At 36.1% G+C, this 17,898-nt stretch overlaps 1 protein-coding gene and 1 long non-coding RNA gene across 2 annotated transcripts in view; both read left to right on the top strand.

The window, feature by feature from the left end:
* The window catches only part of LOC103934687, an 84,394-nt gene that overhangs the window by 61,347 nt on the left and 5,149 nt on the right, over positions 1–17,898 (top strand). The window contains exon 6 of the mRNA XM_048580972.1: positions 17,133–17,629. Within this exon, the coding sequence (XP_048436929.1) occupies positions 17,133–17,629 (497 nt within the window). The remainder of the gene's footprint in view (positions 1–17,132; positions 17,630–17,898) is intronic.
* LOC125475745 lies at positions 8,711–10,326 on the top strand. Its single transcript, XR_007257164.1, has 2 exons — positions 8,711–9,301; positions 10,240–10,326. It is a non-coding gene; the product is annotated as an uncharacterized LOC125475745 (long non-coding RNA).

The following is a 17,898-nucleotide window of genomic DNA, read 5'->3' as shown; positions in this document are numbered from 1 at the left end:
TGCCATGTGTTTTTTACTTTTCAATTATTACGAATTTCTTTTCATAAGAGTACAAAATTATAAATTTGGTTAAATGATCAAGAAGTTTAATTTGAAGCAAAGGTCTCTATTGTTAAATTAACGAAATGTCCTGAGTGCGAAAGTTTTTTTTATTCTTTTTATTTTTTATGAAATTTTGTTTGGTTGTTATTCTTTTTAATTACTAGCTAGTAGCTATGTGGATATCAACTTTTGGACATTCATTCTAATTGAAGTGTAACCTTCAACAAAGAGTAATGTGTATACTAATTTTTTTTAACCAAATTTGCAAACCATATGATGTGTAACCAATAGGAAATAAACACGTAATCAATACTTAAGTAATAATCCAATCATTAATAATCACATCATACAATTTCAAAATTTGGTTTAAAAATTTAGCATCCCTTAGCATTAGCCTTCAAGAAATTAATGTATGTATGTGTTTATCAGTACTAGGTTTAATTTATTGTTCATTCATTGCTTGTACATATCGATTAAAGACTTGAAAATCTGGTTATTTTTTTAGTCCCATATTGATAAGGTTGGTAAATAAGAAAGAACACCTCATGAGGTACATAAAAATAATTTAAAAGTTTAGATAGAAAAGAAACAAAATTTATCATCCATCTACTTGTAACATCCCACATCGCCTAGGGGAGTAGATCTTGTAAGCCTTATATGTATATTCCCATCTCTACCTAGCACGAGGCATTTTGGGAGCTCATTGGCTTTGGGTTCCGTTAGAACTCTGAAGTTAAGTGAGTAGCACACGAGAGCAATCCCATAATGGGTGACCCACTTGGAAGTTCTCGTGTGAGTTCCCAAAAACAAAACCGTGAGGGCGTGGTCGGGGCCCAAAGCGGACAATATTGTGCTACGGTAGAGGCAGGGCCCAGGATGTGGTGGAGCCTGGGTCGGGATGTGACAATTTGGTATCAGAGCCAATCCCTGGCTGGATGTGTGCCGACGTGGACGTCGGGCCCCTAAGGGGGGTAGATTGTAACATTTCACATCGTCCAAGGGAGTGAATCATATAAGCCTTATATGTATATTCTCATCTCTATCTAGCATGAGGCTTTTTGAAAGCTCACTGGCTTCAGGTTCTATAGGAATTCCGAAGTTAAGCGAGTAGCACACGAGAGCAATCCCAAGATGGGTGACCTACTGGGAAGTTCTCGTGTGAGTTCCCAAAAACAAAACCTTAAGGGCGTGGTTGGGACCCAAAGCAGACAATATTGTGCTACGACGGAGACGGGGCCTGGGATGTGGTAGAGCCCGGGTCGGGATGTGACATACTTGTAAGCCTGGGGTCTCTTCGTTCCCTTATCTCAATACAAAATTAGTTTTTCAGTGTTTGAAAATTATTGAGCTTGAAGTACTATTTTAAGTATAATTTTATCGAAGTCTTACGTGTGAAAACAAATAATGTTTCTTATATGAAGATGGGACACAATTTTTTTAGATTGCATCCAGGCTTTTAAAATTTCAAGACTGACCCTAAGTGTGTATGATTTGCCTGACTTGTATCCACATAATAAAATGTTCATAATATAAAATTATATTTAGCAACCAAAAGAGGGTAAAAAAAAGGTAAAAAGATAAATTTGTCTTCTACAAGAAAACATAATCACGGGCAATAAAGTAAATTCACACAAACTAAATTTTACAGTTATTTTTTTAAAAACCTCACCCAAGGGTGATCCTAACATCATCTAATTTTTCGAAAATAAAATATAAAAAAGAAAATTTCTCTCTCTAATCCACATTCCCTTTTTCTCCTTTCTCATTCCCTATTTTAAAGTAAAAATAAAAAAGGTAATTTTATTTGAACCTAAATATTATCTCAGAACACCCAACTTGAAAGTTTTATTTCATGAACTTCCTATTTTACCCTTAAAAGTAACTTCAAATAAACAGACAAAGAAACCCATTAAGCACGTTAGCAGCAACTGACGTCGACCTTCTATCCTCACTTGTCATTGTTCAGTTTTTCTGAGAAACCTCCATAGGGATGGATCTTGTTCCGAGTATTTTATTTTCTTCAATGAACTAATAATTAAGCTCTTGATTATTGCTTGGGAGATAGAGAGAGAATTGTGGATTAAGCTGGTTTTTTATTTATGGGGTTGATGTTTTTCTTAAGATTTTGGGTTTGATGATGGAGGAGAGTGAAAAAATAGAGAATTTGGGTGGGGGTGGCAACGGTGAATTTGAGTATGCACCATACCTTTTTCTATTAGGGTTTATGGTTACAATGAGAGGCCAAAATTGAGAGAGAAAGAGTGGTGACCAGCTACTTGAAGGCGGCTGACGAGGAGGAGGTGGAGGCTGCTGTCGTCTACAACATCATAACCGCTCTCTTTTCTCTTACGAATCTAATCCAATTCTGGCAACATTCCTCCTATTCCAGCAACCAAACTCCACGATCCCTCTTGATTTTCGACGACCCACCCATTGGCCGGTTGTTAATTCAATAATTTTTTCTCTACACCCATTTTTTATTTAGGTCAAACTTGGAATATAATTTTTTTCAAAAAAGACAATGGGTGTAGAGATAAGATTGCAGGGTTCAAAGAAAATTTCTCAAATAAAAATTATTTTCACACACAAAGTGTGGGACATATATTAGGGAGTGTAGTCAAATAAGGATTTGGAAGGATTTTAAAGAATTTTTATAAGTGATAGATTTGATAGAATTTGTTAAATCTCAAGGATATGAAGGGATTTTCATATAGATTTTAGAAGAGTTGTGTGGACTTTATTTTATAGATTTTAATGGATTTGGAAAGACTTTATTTTCATTTATACATATAATTTTTTTTAATAAAAATACATAAATGAAAAGCTTTTGCTCTTCCCCTCCCTCCTCTGCTCTTTTTAGTAGCAAAGTTGTTTGCGTCCCCACCATAGATGTGGACCCACTTCTAGTGATTGTGCAGCAACCTAAGGTCATCTCCAACCGAAAGTTCCAAAGGGCCAGAGGGCTGTGGAATCTGAAAGGGTCCCACAGAATCGGAGAAGATTGGAGGGTTGGTCAGAAAAATCATCTTTCCTGTCGGTTAATGCTTAAGAAAAAAATTCAAATGCAACGCCGTTACATTTGAATTTTTTTTTTTTTTTACAGTTTTATTATTATTTTTTATTTACAAAATTTTTCCTATAACTTTTATTTTTCATATTTTTTTTAAATTCTATTTTTTTCCTATAACTTTTATTTTACAAAATTTGTTTCATATTTTTTTTTAAATTCCATTTTTTCCTATAACGTCTATGTGACAGCCCGTCCCAGATTATTCGTACCGTACATGTGAAATGACTGTTTTGCCCCTAATGATTTTGTTTCGTTGTGTGGTCGTTTTGGGAATTTGGTTGGCTGCATTTGGACCATACACACACCCATACTCATCCTCATCCTTCTGCCCTGTCTCGAGTCTCTCTCTCTCTTTCCCTTCTTCTTCATATGTACGGACAAGAACCCAAACCCTTGAAAACGTTACGGATCGAGGAAGAAAATCATACCTTTGTGTTCGTGAGCTTCATATGAGTTCAACCATACCCATTTCAGGTAAGGAAACCCTTGTTTTCACGTCGAACTCGAGATCCCCGATTTTGGTCACTGTTCATGCACACATAAATTGTTGCGTTTCAGGGAATTTGAAGGTTGTATGAAGCTTGGTGAGGTCTTTAGGAAGCTCGGGGTGGTTTGTTTAAAGGTTTTGGACGTCGGGATCGTGAGTTGCAGGTTAAGTCGGTTTTGGTGAAGTTTTTCATGCGAGATTCCGTTGGTTTTAGTACTTGAAAGTGGTAAGGATTTGTTCCTCTAGTTGTAAGCTTCATTTTGGTACCAATTTCGTGAAATTTGGGTGAAAAACGAGTGAGAAACGAAGGTTAGAAGTTTTTCCAGTTTTCCGGCGACGGCGACAGCGCCGGAGGTTCGCCGGGGAAGACGACGGAATATTCCGTCAGTTTGGACGGAATATTCCTAATGGCGTTAGGTTAACTTTAACGGAATCTATTAGTTTTAACGGAATATTCCTGACGACGTTAACTGACGCCGTCAGTGTGCCAGGCACGTGCCTGCGCGTGGGCGGAGCGTGTGGCCGTGCCTTGGCCGGCGCGTGTAACATAGGAAAATTATTTTAAAATTTTGGGGATGTTCATGAGATTGTGTAGATCACGTTGGTGTATTCATACACTCCATTTGAGCATTGTATGAGAAATTATTACGTAATGTTGGTAATGTGCCTTAAATTAACGTTTTTGTAATTGTTTCGCATAAAGGTGAGACCTATCCCAAGGACAAGCGCGATCACTCGAGGCAAGGGGGTTACGACCCTACTACTTACCAGTGAGTGGGCTTTTGGTTTTCAGTATATACCTATATACTTGTGTTTTTCCCAGAAAATCAAATAAGTGTTTATATGTTTTAAAGGCCATGCATAATGTTGCATATTTACTTATGCATTTGTTGTTGCATATATATATATATGTATGTATTGGTGTTGTGGATGCACATGTAAGTGCCAGGTAAGTTTATGGGTTATGATTGTGAGTTAGTAGTGATGTTAGATGCATAAAGAGCTCATAACCTGCACCCCGGTGTTAGTGCTTCCGCCCAGAGTAGGGCACAGTCCTTCACGTGATGTTCACCTCCCGCACCACACACTCATCTTGGATCCAAGTTAGTTGCCCGGTCCTGTCGTACAGACCACTATAGGTGGTTCCGACTTGTAGATGACACGCGATTATTCGCCTAGCCTTCACGTGATCGTAGCACTTGAGCGTATTGATTTACACCCAATCTTGTCGTACAGACCACTTTAGGTGGTTCCGACTTATTTGCATGTTTAGTTAGTGAGTTGTGGACATGAGCTCTAGATTCAGCCGTACAGGTCACGTTAAGTGACTCCGGTTGACATGTTATTTATATTGCTTATCGTTACCTGGATTACCTGCATTATTATATCGAGGCATTTGTTATGGCATATTTCTGAGCATGTTTCGATATATATATATATATATATCTTATTTTTTGGGAGTCTATATAGGTTTTACGGTGATGGGCAGCTTTGTTTTTGCCCAATCACATTTTCTGTTTTGCGCCCCTACAGATTTTAGTTAGTGGCAGCTTTGACGGTCCACGAGGATTTATCGATTGTTCTGACAGAACATCTTAAGAGTATGGTTACCTTTTGGCGTGGTGTATTTTTGTATTCGTTCTTCTGGATGATATTTAGGTTCCTGTGCTCTAAATATTTGTCATTCATACTTACACTTGTACTACTTTGTTGCGTAGTTGTTTTTATTTGTTCGTACTTTATTATTATTCTAAGCTTCCGCACTGTGCACGTGGTTTCGTCACTCTCATGTGATAGCCAGCACGCCCTGATTTAGGTCGGGGTGTATCATTCTATTTCACAAAATTTGTTTTATTTTATTTTAAATTCTATTTTTATCTTATAACTTCTATTTCACAAAATTTATTACATATTTTTTTTAAATTATATTTTTTTTCCTATAACTTCTATTTTACAAAAAAAATTTCATATATTTTTTAAATTATATTTTTTTCCTATAACTTCCTAAGCCATTATACAACATTAAATAACATTAACCAACATACAAATTATACAACATAAAAAAAACATTTAACAACATGAAACTTAAACAACATTTTTAAAAACATTTAACAACATAAAATTTAAACGTATACTCCATGCTTCTTTTGGCCCAAAGATGTGCAATAAGATCCTGTTGTAGGTACTTGTTTGTGGCACGAGAACGTATCATTCTATAGGCTCATGTACTCATTTATAGAGATACTACCAGTTCTTGGATTGAAAGGCAAATTAGGCCCATTATATATTTTTGCACGAGCCCTTATTGACCTATTTGGATCTTTTTGGTTGTCATCAGACTTTCCATCAATATACATATCTCGCTCATCCTCCACTATCATATTGTGTAATATGATGTAAGACATCATGATGGAGTTCAAATTTTCTCGACTCCACCCTCTTGCCGGTTCACTAATGATCTTCCACCGTGCTTGTAGAATACCGAAAACTTTCTCAACATCCTTCCGGTATGCCTGTTGGTGTAAGGTAAACAACTTTTATGCGTCATTCCTAGGGTTTGGAATTGCTTGGACAAGTGTTGTCCACTTTAGGTAGATGCCATCTGCCAAGTAATACCCCATATTGTATTGACGGTTGTTGATGTAGTAGTCAAGTTGAGGTGCTTTACCTTCCGTCAAGTTATTGAAGAGGGGTGAACGCCCAAGAACTGTAATGTCATTTTGGGATCCAAGGACTCCAAAGAAAATATGCCAGATCCATGTATCATATGAGGCAACCGTCTCTAAGTATCGTTTGGTATGCAGATGGGAGGGGACGGGACGGAATGGGATGGAACGGGATGGGACAGGACGGGACGGAACGGAGCGGGAGCAAAGATGCCATCAGATGGAAACAAGGAGGAAGAAGAAGGAGACGGAGAGGTTATAATTTTATGTTCCACGGATGTGGAACGAGTCATTCCAAGGGGTGAAGTGGAACGAAAATTCACCCAAAACTCGTCCCGTGGAACGGCTCGTTCCACCCGTTTTAGGCGCATCAAACGTGGGACAGAACGCTTTGTCCCACTCTGTTCCGTCCTGTCCCACGTACCAAACGGTACCTAACACAATAGTTAGCTTTCTCAACTTTCTTCTAAAACTTCTTTGCCATCCGGTGGGACAGTTCTTCCAATCTCAATGCATGCAGTCTAATGACCCTATCATGCTCAGAAACCCACAGTCTTTAGCTTTGTGAAGGAGCTAATTCAGATCTTCTTGATTTGGCTTGCTGAGGTACTTGTCTTTGTAAACATGAACAATTGTGTCACAAAATTGTTCAAGAGTATCAAGGCATGTAGACTCAGACATACCATGGGTTTCTTCCATCGAATCAATTGGGGAGCCATAAACCATCATTCAGAGTGCAACAGTAACCTTATGATGAGGTGAGAAACCAGGGTGGCCTGCTCTGTCCTGTTTCTGTCGAAAGTATGGATTGCCCTGCTAGACATCATAAAGTAATCGCTCGAAGACACGATGCCTCATCCGGAAACGATGTCTGAAATCCTCTTCTGTGTACACTGAGTTGGGGTTGAAATAGTTGTTCATCAAATTGGCATGCGACATTGCTCTATTTCGTGGTTTGTACGAACGACCAACAATAAAGCCACCCCATTGAGGTTGTTCCTCAGTTGGCTGACACATCATGGCTGCTGCTCTGTTTTGTTTGTTGCACCTTACTTGAACTTCTTCATTAGACTCCTCATCTTCACGTCTCATTTGCACCCATTTTGCTTCCAATTTGGAATTGGATGAGGACCCCTAGTTGGAATTCGAAGAGGATCCAAAGTTGGAATTCATTGCAAACTTGAATTGAAAAAGATTGAATTGAAAGAGATTGAATTGAAATAGATTGAATTCAAAGTTGTGTGAATTATAGCCCAATATCCACCCTATTTATAGCAAAAGAAAAATTCAAATCCAACGGCTAGCTGACGTCACTTAGCCGTTAGATTTGAATTTAAGTTGTAGTTTTTAAATAATAAATTATGTTTGGCTCTATGGCCCTTTGGCTCTCGGTTGGAGACGGTTTTTTGTGACAGAGCTAAAACAAGCCCTATGGTCATTTGGCCTTCGGTTGGAGACGAACGCAAATATGGATTGTTCATTAAAATATTAATTTCTTAGAAGGTTAGATGGTTAAAGCGAGCCCTCTGGCTAGCCCTTGGTTGGAGATGGCATAGGACATCAGTTTTCATTACGAGAAACCCTAAATTTGAGCCAAACCATTGTGCCAAAAATGTAGACGGAAGCACAAGCTATAGTTATGGCACCTTGAGGGCAACTATAAATGTGAAAACAGGGGCTCATGCGGCGCCGATAACATAACTGTCACAAGGAAAAAGAGGAAGTCTATGATGAAGGCGGCAATGCGGAGAAGTAGCTTAGGGCTTTAAAACTGAAAGCAATTATTGGATTTGAAATCCTAGGGGTTGAGGTGACATTTTATTGGTGGTGGTTATATATATTTCTACTCTCAAATTTATTAAAATCCTTCTTCATCAAAATCTTTGCAAATCTTTGAAACTTTCACTACATCTAAACTTGTGTGGACTTTTTAAAAATCATAAACGACTACCTCTAAAGTTAGATGTATTCTATAAAACCCGTTAAAATCTGAATTTGAATACATTATAATTTCAAAACCTTTTAAAATAATCATTTAAAATCTTAATTAACTACCCTAAATTTTAAACTTTATTAAAATCTTATCAAATCTTAATTTGACTGCACTCTCGTTAGTATATGTATACTAAAAGGAGTATGATTATCTATCCTCCTATTTTCATTTCCTTTCATCCTCTCCTCTCACACATTACTTTTTGTCTTATTATCTTTATAAAAAAATCAATATAAAATGTTAACGTTGCTTAACTGTGACCGTTCAAATATGAGGAGATGGAAGGGTAAAGAGATTAGGAGGGTAGAGAATCGTTTCCACACTAAAAAGAGAATCAAGATAAATACACTATTCCTTCTACAGTGTGTTGTCGGTTTTACGAACTTTTTGTTTCTTTGTTACTGTTCATTATACAGTGCAATTCCGTTTTTACCCCTTTTTTTGGGTTCTTTGGGCGTTTATTTCATCTCTGCCTGGAATTGCAGGAGTTCCAGAGACTTCTTTGTTATTTTATTCTCACCATTTCGTTGCTTCCTCCTCCACCGCATAATTCTTGCTCTGCTGCCAATCCAAACCGAAAACTGCTCCTATCCAAATTTTCTCACGCTTTCATTCCTTCCTCCTCCGCTGCGAATCGAAACCATAAATTTCTCATCCAAATCAATTTCGGTTCCCTCAAATCCCTAGAACCCCTAAACCCAATTTTCTCCGGATCGTTCCTTAATTCAGCGGCAAACACAAAACCCTTTTCTGTTGCTACGAACATGAGGATGCGGCCGAGATTTCTTACACCTTATTCTACCACTATTGTGATGTTTTCCATCCCAAGTTTGTGTTGATTTGATTTCTAAGCCTCCCCAAAACTTCACCTGGAAAAATTTGCACACCAACTGGCCTTTTAAATTGCTGTTGGGAGATTTTATCTCTATAACCTACGGATTATTGTGATTTAATCCCTAAAACTTCTGTGATTTTTCCGACCCGTATTCGAACATTTCGGCGACGGCGTTGAGGTTGTCTCAACCTATTCCTCATCGCGTCAGGTACCTTATAGACTTATTGCATGTAAAGATACAAATTTGTGATTTAAAATAATTGAGTTTTAGTAAATTATTATTATTTTTTGAACAAAAAGTATTAGTAAATTATTAGTTTAAATATCTGGGTTTGGAGAATTATTCATTGAATTTATGGGTTCTTTGGTGTAATTTTATCTGATATTCAGTAATTTCTTATAAGTTTTGTAGAATTCTTCGATTAAATTTCTGGGTTTGGTAGTGGTGTTTTATTTTGTGTGCATTTGAATGAATCTGGTAATTGGATTTTGGATTTTCTGAGTGCTTATATCCGAACTCTCTCTCCCTTCATTTTCCATCAACCTTTCTACTCAAATACTGTCGAAAGTGAAAATTTGTGGAAGGGGAAAATATTTGTTGTTAGGGAAAAGCTATATTGTTGTTAAAGATTGGAAAGAGCTGAAATAGTTGAAATGTGTTTGCTTTCCATTTATCTCAGTTTTATCCGGTGTAAACACTCACTTCTCTGGCTCTATTTTTTTGTTTGTTTTTCTGGGTTTTGGCAAAAAAGTGGTAAGTGTAGATTTTGATATTGAAGGGAAAATGATAAAAAGGGCTGAAAGAAATTTTTATAATGATTGAGGGTTTTGTGTGACTGTATTAGTGTTCAGTTGAATACCCAAGAGACCAAAAGGGGATTAGTGATGTTCTATCTGAATTGCAGTTGATTAGGGACATTTTGATTAACTAGAAGAAGGAATAGCTTATGAGAATTCGTCTTAATTTTAGATCCAACTCAACACTAAACCCAACGGAAACCACTGAATATATATGCTTTCTTATCAAAATTTTCCAAAGTATTTCGTTTTCATTCTTCCCTACTGTTGTAATAATTTTATTGTCCCAGGATTGTGTTAATTTTTTCACTGCAACTTTGTATGATTTCTGATCATTTCATTTCTTAGATTCAAAATTTGTGAGGATGTTGGACCCAAAGAAGAAGATATCCATCAGTTGATAAGGAAAAGGTGAAATACATTAATTTAATAACATTATTATCCGAGAATTTTTTTTTTATGACTGGCATTAAACGTTTCTTAAGATTTTTTTGAAAGTGTTTAAAAAGAGAAAAAATAATATTTAATAAATAAATAATTGAATCATATTATTGCTATCGTATTGTGAGGCTAAGCCTGCACTCTTACCTTTAATGTAGATAATATCGTTTGTTAAAAAAAAAAAAAAATCATTTGACAACTAATTTAATCACATTATTATTTGTGACACTTTCATACCTTAACTATTGGTGTCACAACACTTTCATACCTTATCTTTTAAAATTGATAATGTTATACTTCATCTTTAGAATTTGGTCAAATGTTATACCTTCCGTTACTTAATCGTTTATTTTTCAGTTAAATACTTACATGATTTGATTCGGAACTTATTTTCTATTAAAAAAATTATTAAAAACTAAAAAAAAAAATGTTTAATATTTTTTAAATATTAAAATAATAATAAAAAGTAAAAAAAGAAGAAAAACCCTCATTTCGTCCTTCCACTCCCCCCTCCTCTCTTCTCCTCATCTTCTATCTTTTTTTTCCCACCTGCAAATCCCAACAAAAAAAAAAAAAAAAAAAAAAATTCAATTTGTCTTCCTCCACTCCCACACTATTCTCCCTCCTGGAACCCCTAAAAAAAAAAAAACCTAGACCCTATTGATGGGAAGATGAATGTGCAGAGAAGGTGGAGATGGGTGCGGAAGAGGACGTGGAGAATGGATGAGAATGGTGGATTTGGAGTTTGATAGGTTTTCAAAATTTTTTTTTTTTTGTCCTTTTTTTCCTCTTTTTCTTCCTTTTGCAAGGGAGTTGATGGCTTTCAAAAATATTTTTTTCCTTCTATTTTTCCTCCTCCTTCTTCTTCCGCAGGGGCGTTGACGGATTTTCAAAAATTATTTGCCTTTTTCCTTCCTTTTCTTCTTCTTCTTCCGCGCGGAGGGGGGGATTTTTTTTTTCCTCCTCCTCCTTCTTGTTCTTCCGCAGGTGGGGAGAAGAAAATGAAGATGGGGAGAAGAGAGAGGAGGAGGGGAAGGACAAACTGATTTTTTTTTTTCATTTTTTTTTCAACTTTTTATTATTATTTTAATATTTAAAGAATATTAATTTTTTTTTTTTAGTTTTTAATAATATTTTAATAATTTTTTAATAGAAAGTGGACTTCAAATCAAGACACGTCAGCATTTAATTGTAAAGTAAACGTAAAGTAACGGAATGTATAATATTGGATCAAATTCTAAAGATGAGGTATGAAAGTGTCGTGACAACAATAGTTAAGGTAGTTTTTTGTACTTTACTCTAAAAAAATTGAATCACATAATTGCTGTAAGGCACTAATTAAAAAAAAAGAAAAGCACAACAAAATTAATTTAAAAAAAAGCATTGTTAAAATGATGAAAATGCCCTTGTCTTATTTGATGCATTATTTTGGAATGCTTTTGAATTTTTTTGTCTTGGGATTTTTGTGTCTAAATATTTTTGTTGAAGCTTGGTGACATCAAAATTACTATTCATTTTTCTATTAGTTTTATTAGTTTTATATATGGATTTATTTATTTATTTATACTCCCTGCAACATATAAAAAAATCAACTGTGTTGTCATACTTTTTTGATTTAGCTTTGAGTAATGATTTATGATATTGTAATGGGTTTGTTCTCATAATTCATGTCAAGGCATTTGACTCTGTTGGTTCCATGTTTGAAGTTAGGAAAACTCATATGTTGCTTTTGCAGTTTGATTAGCAGTTGCTGATTAGAATTGGCTAATTCTTCTTCATATAAATATTTAGCAAGTGTATGATGAGACCAATTAGAATTAGTCAGCTTATGGATGTGTTAACATGTTTAAGTGGTAGTTATTAAACTCAAAAGATTTTTGGTAAAGAGAAGAGTGAAATACTGAGGAACGAATGAAAGTTGGGACATGGAAAAACAAGATATTTTCCTATTTATTGTGTATTATATCTATATGAACATCTTAATTCCAAACTTTTGCTATGTAATATATTCTACAAGCACCTATCTTTTGTTCCATATTGAACACTTTCACACGTTGAAAACAATTTTAAAACCAGAAACAATTTTAAAACTAGCGGCATTGCGTGCTGGCATGTGTTGCTTGTACTAAACTAGATAACGATTGAGACGATGTAGCACCATTAACATACCTTTTGTCTTTTTTTTTGGATAGAAAAAACATTCATTAAAAGGGAAAAGCCCCTTGGGTGACAACTGTTATTTTTTTTATGGAAATGCGTCTGTTATTTTGTTTTTAACAAACATTTGGTTTAATCTTTTAGTACTATGTTTAGTGATATTCTTTTTTACTTTTAAGTGAAAGATTTTAAATTTGATTTTTGTCAAAAGCAATTTAGCAACAATACTGTGGAAGCTTATTGTAAAATTTGGTCCACTCCCACGCTCTGGTAGTGATAGACCTGTTAAAAAAACAAATATCTGGTTTGTTAAAAAAGCAAACATTTGGTTTTAAAATAAATAATATTTTCTTCCTTGCTGAGCACTTTAGTACCGTTGGATCAAAAGCAAAAATGGGTGGATGGATCTTATCGTAATTGAGTCATTACTTGCCCGTTCCGACTTTTCTTTTCGGAGTTTTGAGTTTACTTTTCCTTTACGGTTCTGTAGATCTGAAGTTTGCTCTGTGCTGCCTGCCAACAAATCCCTGGAGTAAGAATTGATGGATTCATCCTCCAAAGAGGATTGCAAGTACGACGTGTACTTGAGTTCTGGAGGTGAAGACATACGCAGGACCTTCACGGGCCACCTTTACTGTTCATTAAAACATCACCGATTCAACGTCTTCATGTACGATTACAAACTAGAAAAGAGTAACGGAGGTATACCAGAACATCCGATTCAAGAAATCGAAAGGTCTAAGGTTGCCGTCGTCGTAATCTCAAGCGGGTATCTGATGTCCGAGTGGTGTCTCGAGGAGCTGGTGAAGATCATGGAGTGCGGAAAAAGACTGGGTCAAATGTTTTTTCCAATTTTATATGATGTTGATCCCTTAGATGTCTGGGAGCACGTTGATAGTTTAATGCAGAAGTTTCAGAAGGTTAAGGGTGAAAAGATGCGTCATTGGATAGGCGCTCTTTATGAAGCTGTAAGTTTGGCCGAATTAAATTTGAGGAATACTGACGGGTAAACTTTTTATTTTCTTTATTTGTGTGCTTTAAATTTCCGGTCCCTTTTTTTTCATTTATTTATTTATAATGATTAAATCAGGCTTATAAGTTTTAAAGTTAGTTTGATATTTTTAATTTTTACTTTCAGTTTTGAGTTTTAAAGAAAAACTGTAAAACAAAAAATGAAGCTTCTTGTTATGGTTTTTTTTCAGTTTTCACAATTTGGCATTCAGTTTTTATTTTTTGTTTTCTGTTCTCATTTTTCTGAAAGTGGAAAGTTGTTAAGAAATAAGATTTTAGTTTTCAAAAAAGTGAAAACAAAAACTGAAAACCGAAAACGAAATGGTTATTAAACTGCCCCTTAAGTTTTCACTTTTGCTTTGCTGAATTTTAACAACCAAGATTTGAGTTTAAGAAATTGTAATGGTATCCGGAGATTTTGACTCATCAAATTTTGAAAGATTAATGTAATCTTGAAGTTGCATAATAAATGTTTTACTTTTGCTTTGTTCAATTTTAACCACCAGGCATGAAGGAAGCTTTATCAGGAACGTTATTGCTCAGATCGCTCGAAAACTGAGCTGCACCACATGCTCAGAGGTAGCCACCAGCCTAGTGGGAATAGATTCTCGTGTTCGAGAAATTAGTAAGCATTTAGATGTTGGAGGATCAAATGATGTTCGCATAATTGGAATTTTGGGTATGTGCGGACTGGGTAAGACAACAGTTGCACAAGCTGTTTTCGACAAACATCATCATAGTTTTGATGGTGCAAGTTTCCTTCAAAATGTGAGGGAAAAGAAACTGGTTGATTTGCAAGAACAACTTCTTTCTGATATCTTGAAACCGGCCCACATAGTGATAAGTTCTATGGATGAAGGGACCGAGGAGATAGAACAAATGTTACGCAAGAGAAGTGTACTTGTCGTAATTGATGGTGTAGACAGTGTAGAACAATTAGATACTTTGGCAATAAAACCTGACTCCTTTGGTCTAGGGAGCAGAATTATTATAACATCAAGAAATGAACATTTGCTAAAGATACTTGATGTGGATAAGATTTGTACTCTACCAGCAATGAATGAAAGAAGAGCTCTTGAGCTACTTAGTTGGCATGCCTTTGGAAAGAATTATCCTAATGAAGAGTATGTTGAACTCTCAAGAAAAGCTGTTGGCTACTGTGGAGGTTTGCCACTAGCACTTGAAGCCTTAGGTTCTTATCTACGTACAAAAAGCACAAGCGAATGGGAAACTGTACTGGATAAATGGAAAAGATCACAGCCTTATGGGGTAATTCACAGAAGACTTGAAATAAGCTATGAAGGGCTAACTGATGATGACGTGAAGGCTATATTCCTTGATATCTCTTGTTTCTTTACTGGAATGAACAAGGACTATGTCATGACAGTACTGGATGGCTGTCAGTTTTATCCAGAAGTAGGAATTCAAGAACTCCAAGATCAATGCCTTGTAACTGTTGATAAAGAAGGCAATCTCATGATGCATGATTTGATTCAAGGCATGGGCAGAGAAATTGTGTGTGCAGAATCCCCTGACAATCCTGGAAAACGTAGTAGATTGTGGCATAATGAAGATATAACAGACGTATTGACAAAACAATCTGTGAGTACTTTCTGCAATTAAATTTGATGTTAAATGCGCATACTAATGTAGCAGAGAAAGGAACCTGTAAGAGACAACAAAGGAGCCGATTGTATTGAATTTTCTCAAATTAAATAGCAGAATCAACATGTCCTGCTCTTCTTAAGTGCAATTTGTTAAATATGATACCTGTAACAGAAGCTTGCTAAAGATACATAACTAATGTAGATAGTTGTAAAGGACAACTCTATGGTTATTATCCAGACATATGTCACATTATAGTAGATATATATAGGGGTGTGATATCCACACATCCCTTTTTACTTCTCTCACACCCTTTTAATTTTCGGCCGTCGGATCGGATGAATTGAAGAAGATCAAAGGACAGAAATTAACAAGGGGTGTGTGGATAGCACACCCCTATATATATAAGTACATAGCGTAGATATATATATATATATAAGCACATCATAGTAGATATATAATAAAAATTGCCTATGAGAGGTCCCATGTTCTATATTGTCTAATTGTCTACCTCTCATGTGGTTCATCCATCCAATTCAGGGCTTTGTGGTTCTGATATATGAATTAATCGTCTTTTCCCGTGCCAATAACCCTTTTCTTGGTTTTTTTTATTATTTTAACTTTTAATTATTTATATGTAATAGGGAACGGAAGACGTTGAAGGACTCGCTTTAGATGTGCAAGAGTCTGATGAGCGTAGCTTCAGTTCAGACTCATTTAGAAACATGCAGAGTCTGCGATTGCTCAAACTCAATAACATAAAGCTCACTGGAAGTTACCACAATCTTTCCAAAGAGTTAAGATGGTTGTGTTGGCATGGATTTCCTCTGGAGGTCATACCAAAAGATTTTGATCAACCAAACCTAGTTGCTATTGACCTGAGCTATAGCAAACTCATACGAGTTTGGGAGGATTCCGATTTGGTATGATATGGCCTCAACCAAATTATTTATTCTTTCTTCCAAGTTTCATAAACATGAACTCCTTGCTTCCTCTTTTCTGTTTGTATTTATTTTGGTTTTTTTCTTTTGTCTAACAGTTGCTCGAGAAGTTGAAGCTTCTTAATCTCAGTCATTCCCATAACCTGGCACAAACACCAGACTTTTCAAAACTCCCAAATCTCGAGGAATTGATTTTGAATGATTGTGAGAGTTTGTCCGAGGTTCATTCATCCATTGGGAATCTTGAAAGACTTACTTTGGTAAATCTTGAAGGCTGCAAAAAGCTCAAGGATCTCCCACTGAATTTCTTTAATTCCAAGTCTATTGAAACTCTTCTTCTTAACGGCTGTTCAAGATTTGAAGACTTGGCTGAAGGCTTGGGAAAGAGTTACCATAAGACAGGAGATGGCTCACCTATAAGACAAATACTAAAGTTGAGATTTTCATCTCAATATGGAGTGAAAGAGTCACCATCCACTAGGCTTTTGCCCCTTTCTTTTCATGGCTTAAACTCTTTACGGAAATTAGATCTTGGATGCTGCTCTTTAACCGATGATGAAATCCCGAAGGATCTTGGGAGTCTAATTTCTTTAGAAGATTTAGATCTTCGAAAAAATAGTTTTTGTAGCCTACCAAGCCTCAGTGGTCTTTCTACGCTTGAAACATTGTGTTTAGATGATTGCACAAACCTACATGCAATCCCAAATTTACCAACAAGTTTGAAAGTCTTGCGAGCGGGTTTGTGCACTGCATTAGAAACAGTGCCAGATTTTTCAAAATTGTCGAATATGAGAGAGTTGTATCTAAGTCATTCCTGCAAACTCACCGAGATTCCGGGCTTGGAGATGTCATTAAACTCGATGACAAGAATTCATATGGAAGGGTGCATCAATCTCACCGCTGATTTTAGGAAGAACATCCTTCAGGTCTCTCTCTCTCTCTCTCTCTCTCTCTCTCTCTCTCTCTCTAGCCTGTTCTCTTTCTCGTTCTACGACACACACCAAAGCACTTGTATATGACACCATATATATGACATGCATGCATAACAATGTATTGTTGTTACAAATCTGGCTCTACATGGTACAGGGATGGACTTCTTGCGGATATGGTGGCATTTTTCTCAATGGAAATTATATTCCTGACTGGTTTGATTTTGTCAAGGGTGATCCGGTCAGTATGCACATACCTCAAATTGTTGGTCGCAATTTTAGCGGGTTGACTCTATGCTGCATATACTCTTCAAAGACACAACGTGAAGGTCCTCTCGGCATTATTGTTAGCAATAAAACCAAGCGTACTGCTTTGCTCGCCCAGATAACATATGCCTCGGTACCAACTTCCTGTACACTTGATGACCATTATCTTTGGCAGGGGCATATATCGAACTATGTGCTAAGTTTGCAAGGAGGGGACAAGGTCGATATAGTTGTAATGCCTGTTGAAACTGCAGATGCTTCTGTGAGAGTGAAGAAAATAGGGGTTAATCTAGTATGGGACAAAGAGATGAAGGAAAATATGCATGATTCAGACTTTAATCTCTATGATTTTGGCCTACATCCGGTTTGGTTCTTGGGAGCTGATGGGTACTTTCTGATCTCTTTTTTCCTTTCCCGTATTTTGTATTTTTTTCCCCGGTCCATTTTTTTTATACACAAGTATGCAGTACCTTAGTTCCTTCTTACAGAAGTTATTAATTGGCTACATAATGTATTGGTCTATTTAACTCTCATATTTATCAAATGTCAACAAACAATGAACTTATATAACTACGGCTTAGGGTATTTGATTTTACACATTGCAATGTAGAGCTTCCAGACTCTTCCATGAGAAATCTGTGTTATTTATGGTCAGA

The sequence above is a fragment of a genome, unplaced genomic scaffold (genome assembly GCF_019419815.1).
Source record: "Pyrus x bretschneideri cultivar Hongxiangsu unplaced genomic scaffold, Pyrus_bretschneideri_v1 Contig16, whole genome shotgun sequence".
Classification (NCBI taxonomy): Eukaryota; Viridiplantae; Streptophyta; class Magnoliopsida; order Rosales; family Rosaceae; genus Pyrus; species Pyrus x bretschneideri.
Note: the sequence above shows the minus strand (reverse complement) of the source record. Positions and strands in the feature narration are given on the sequence as shown.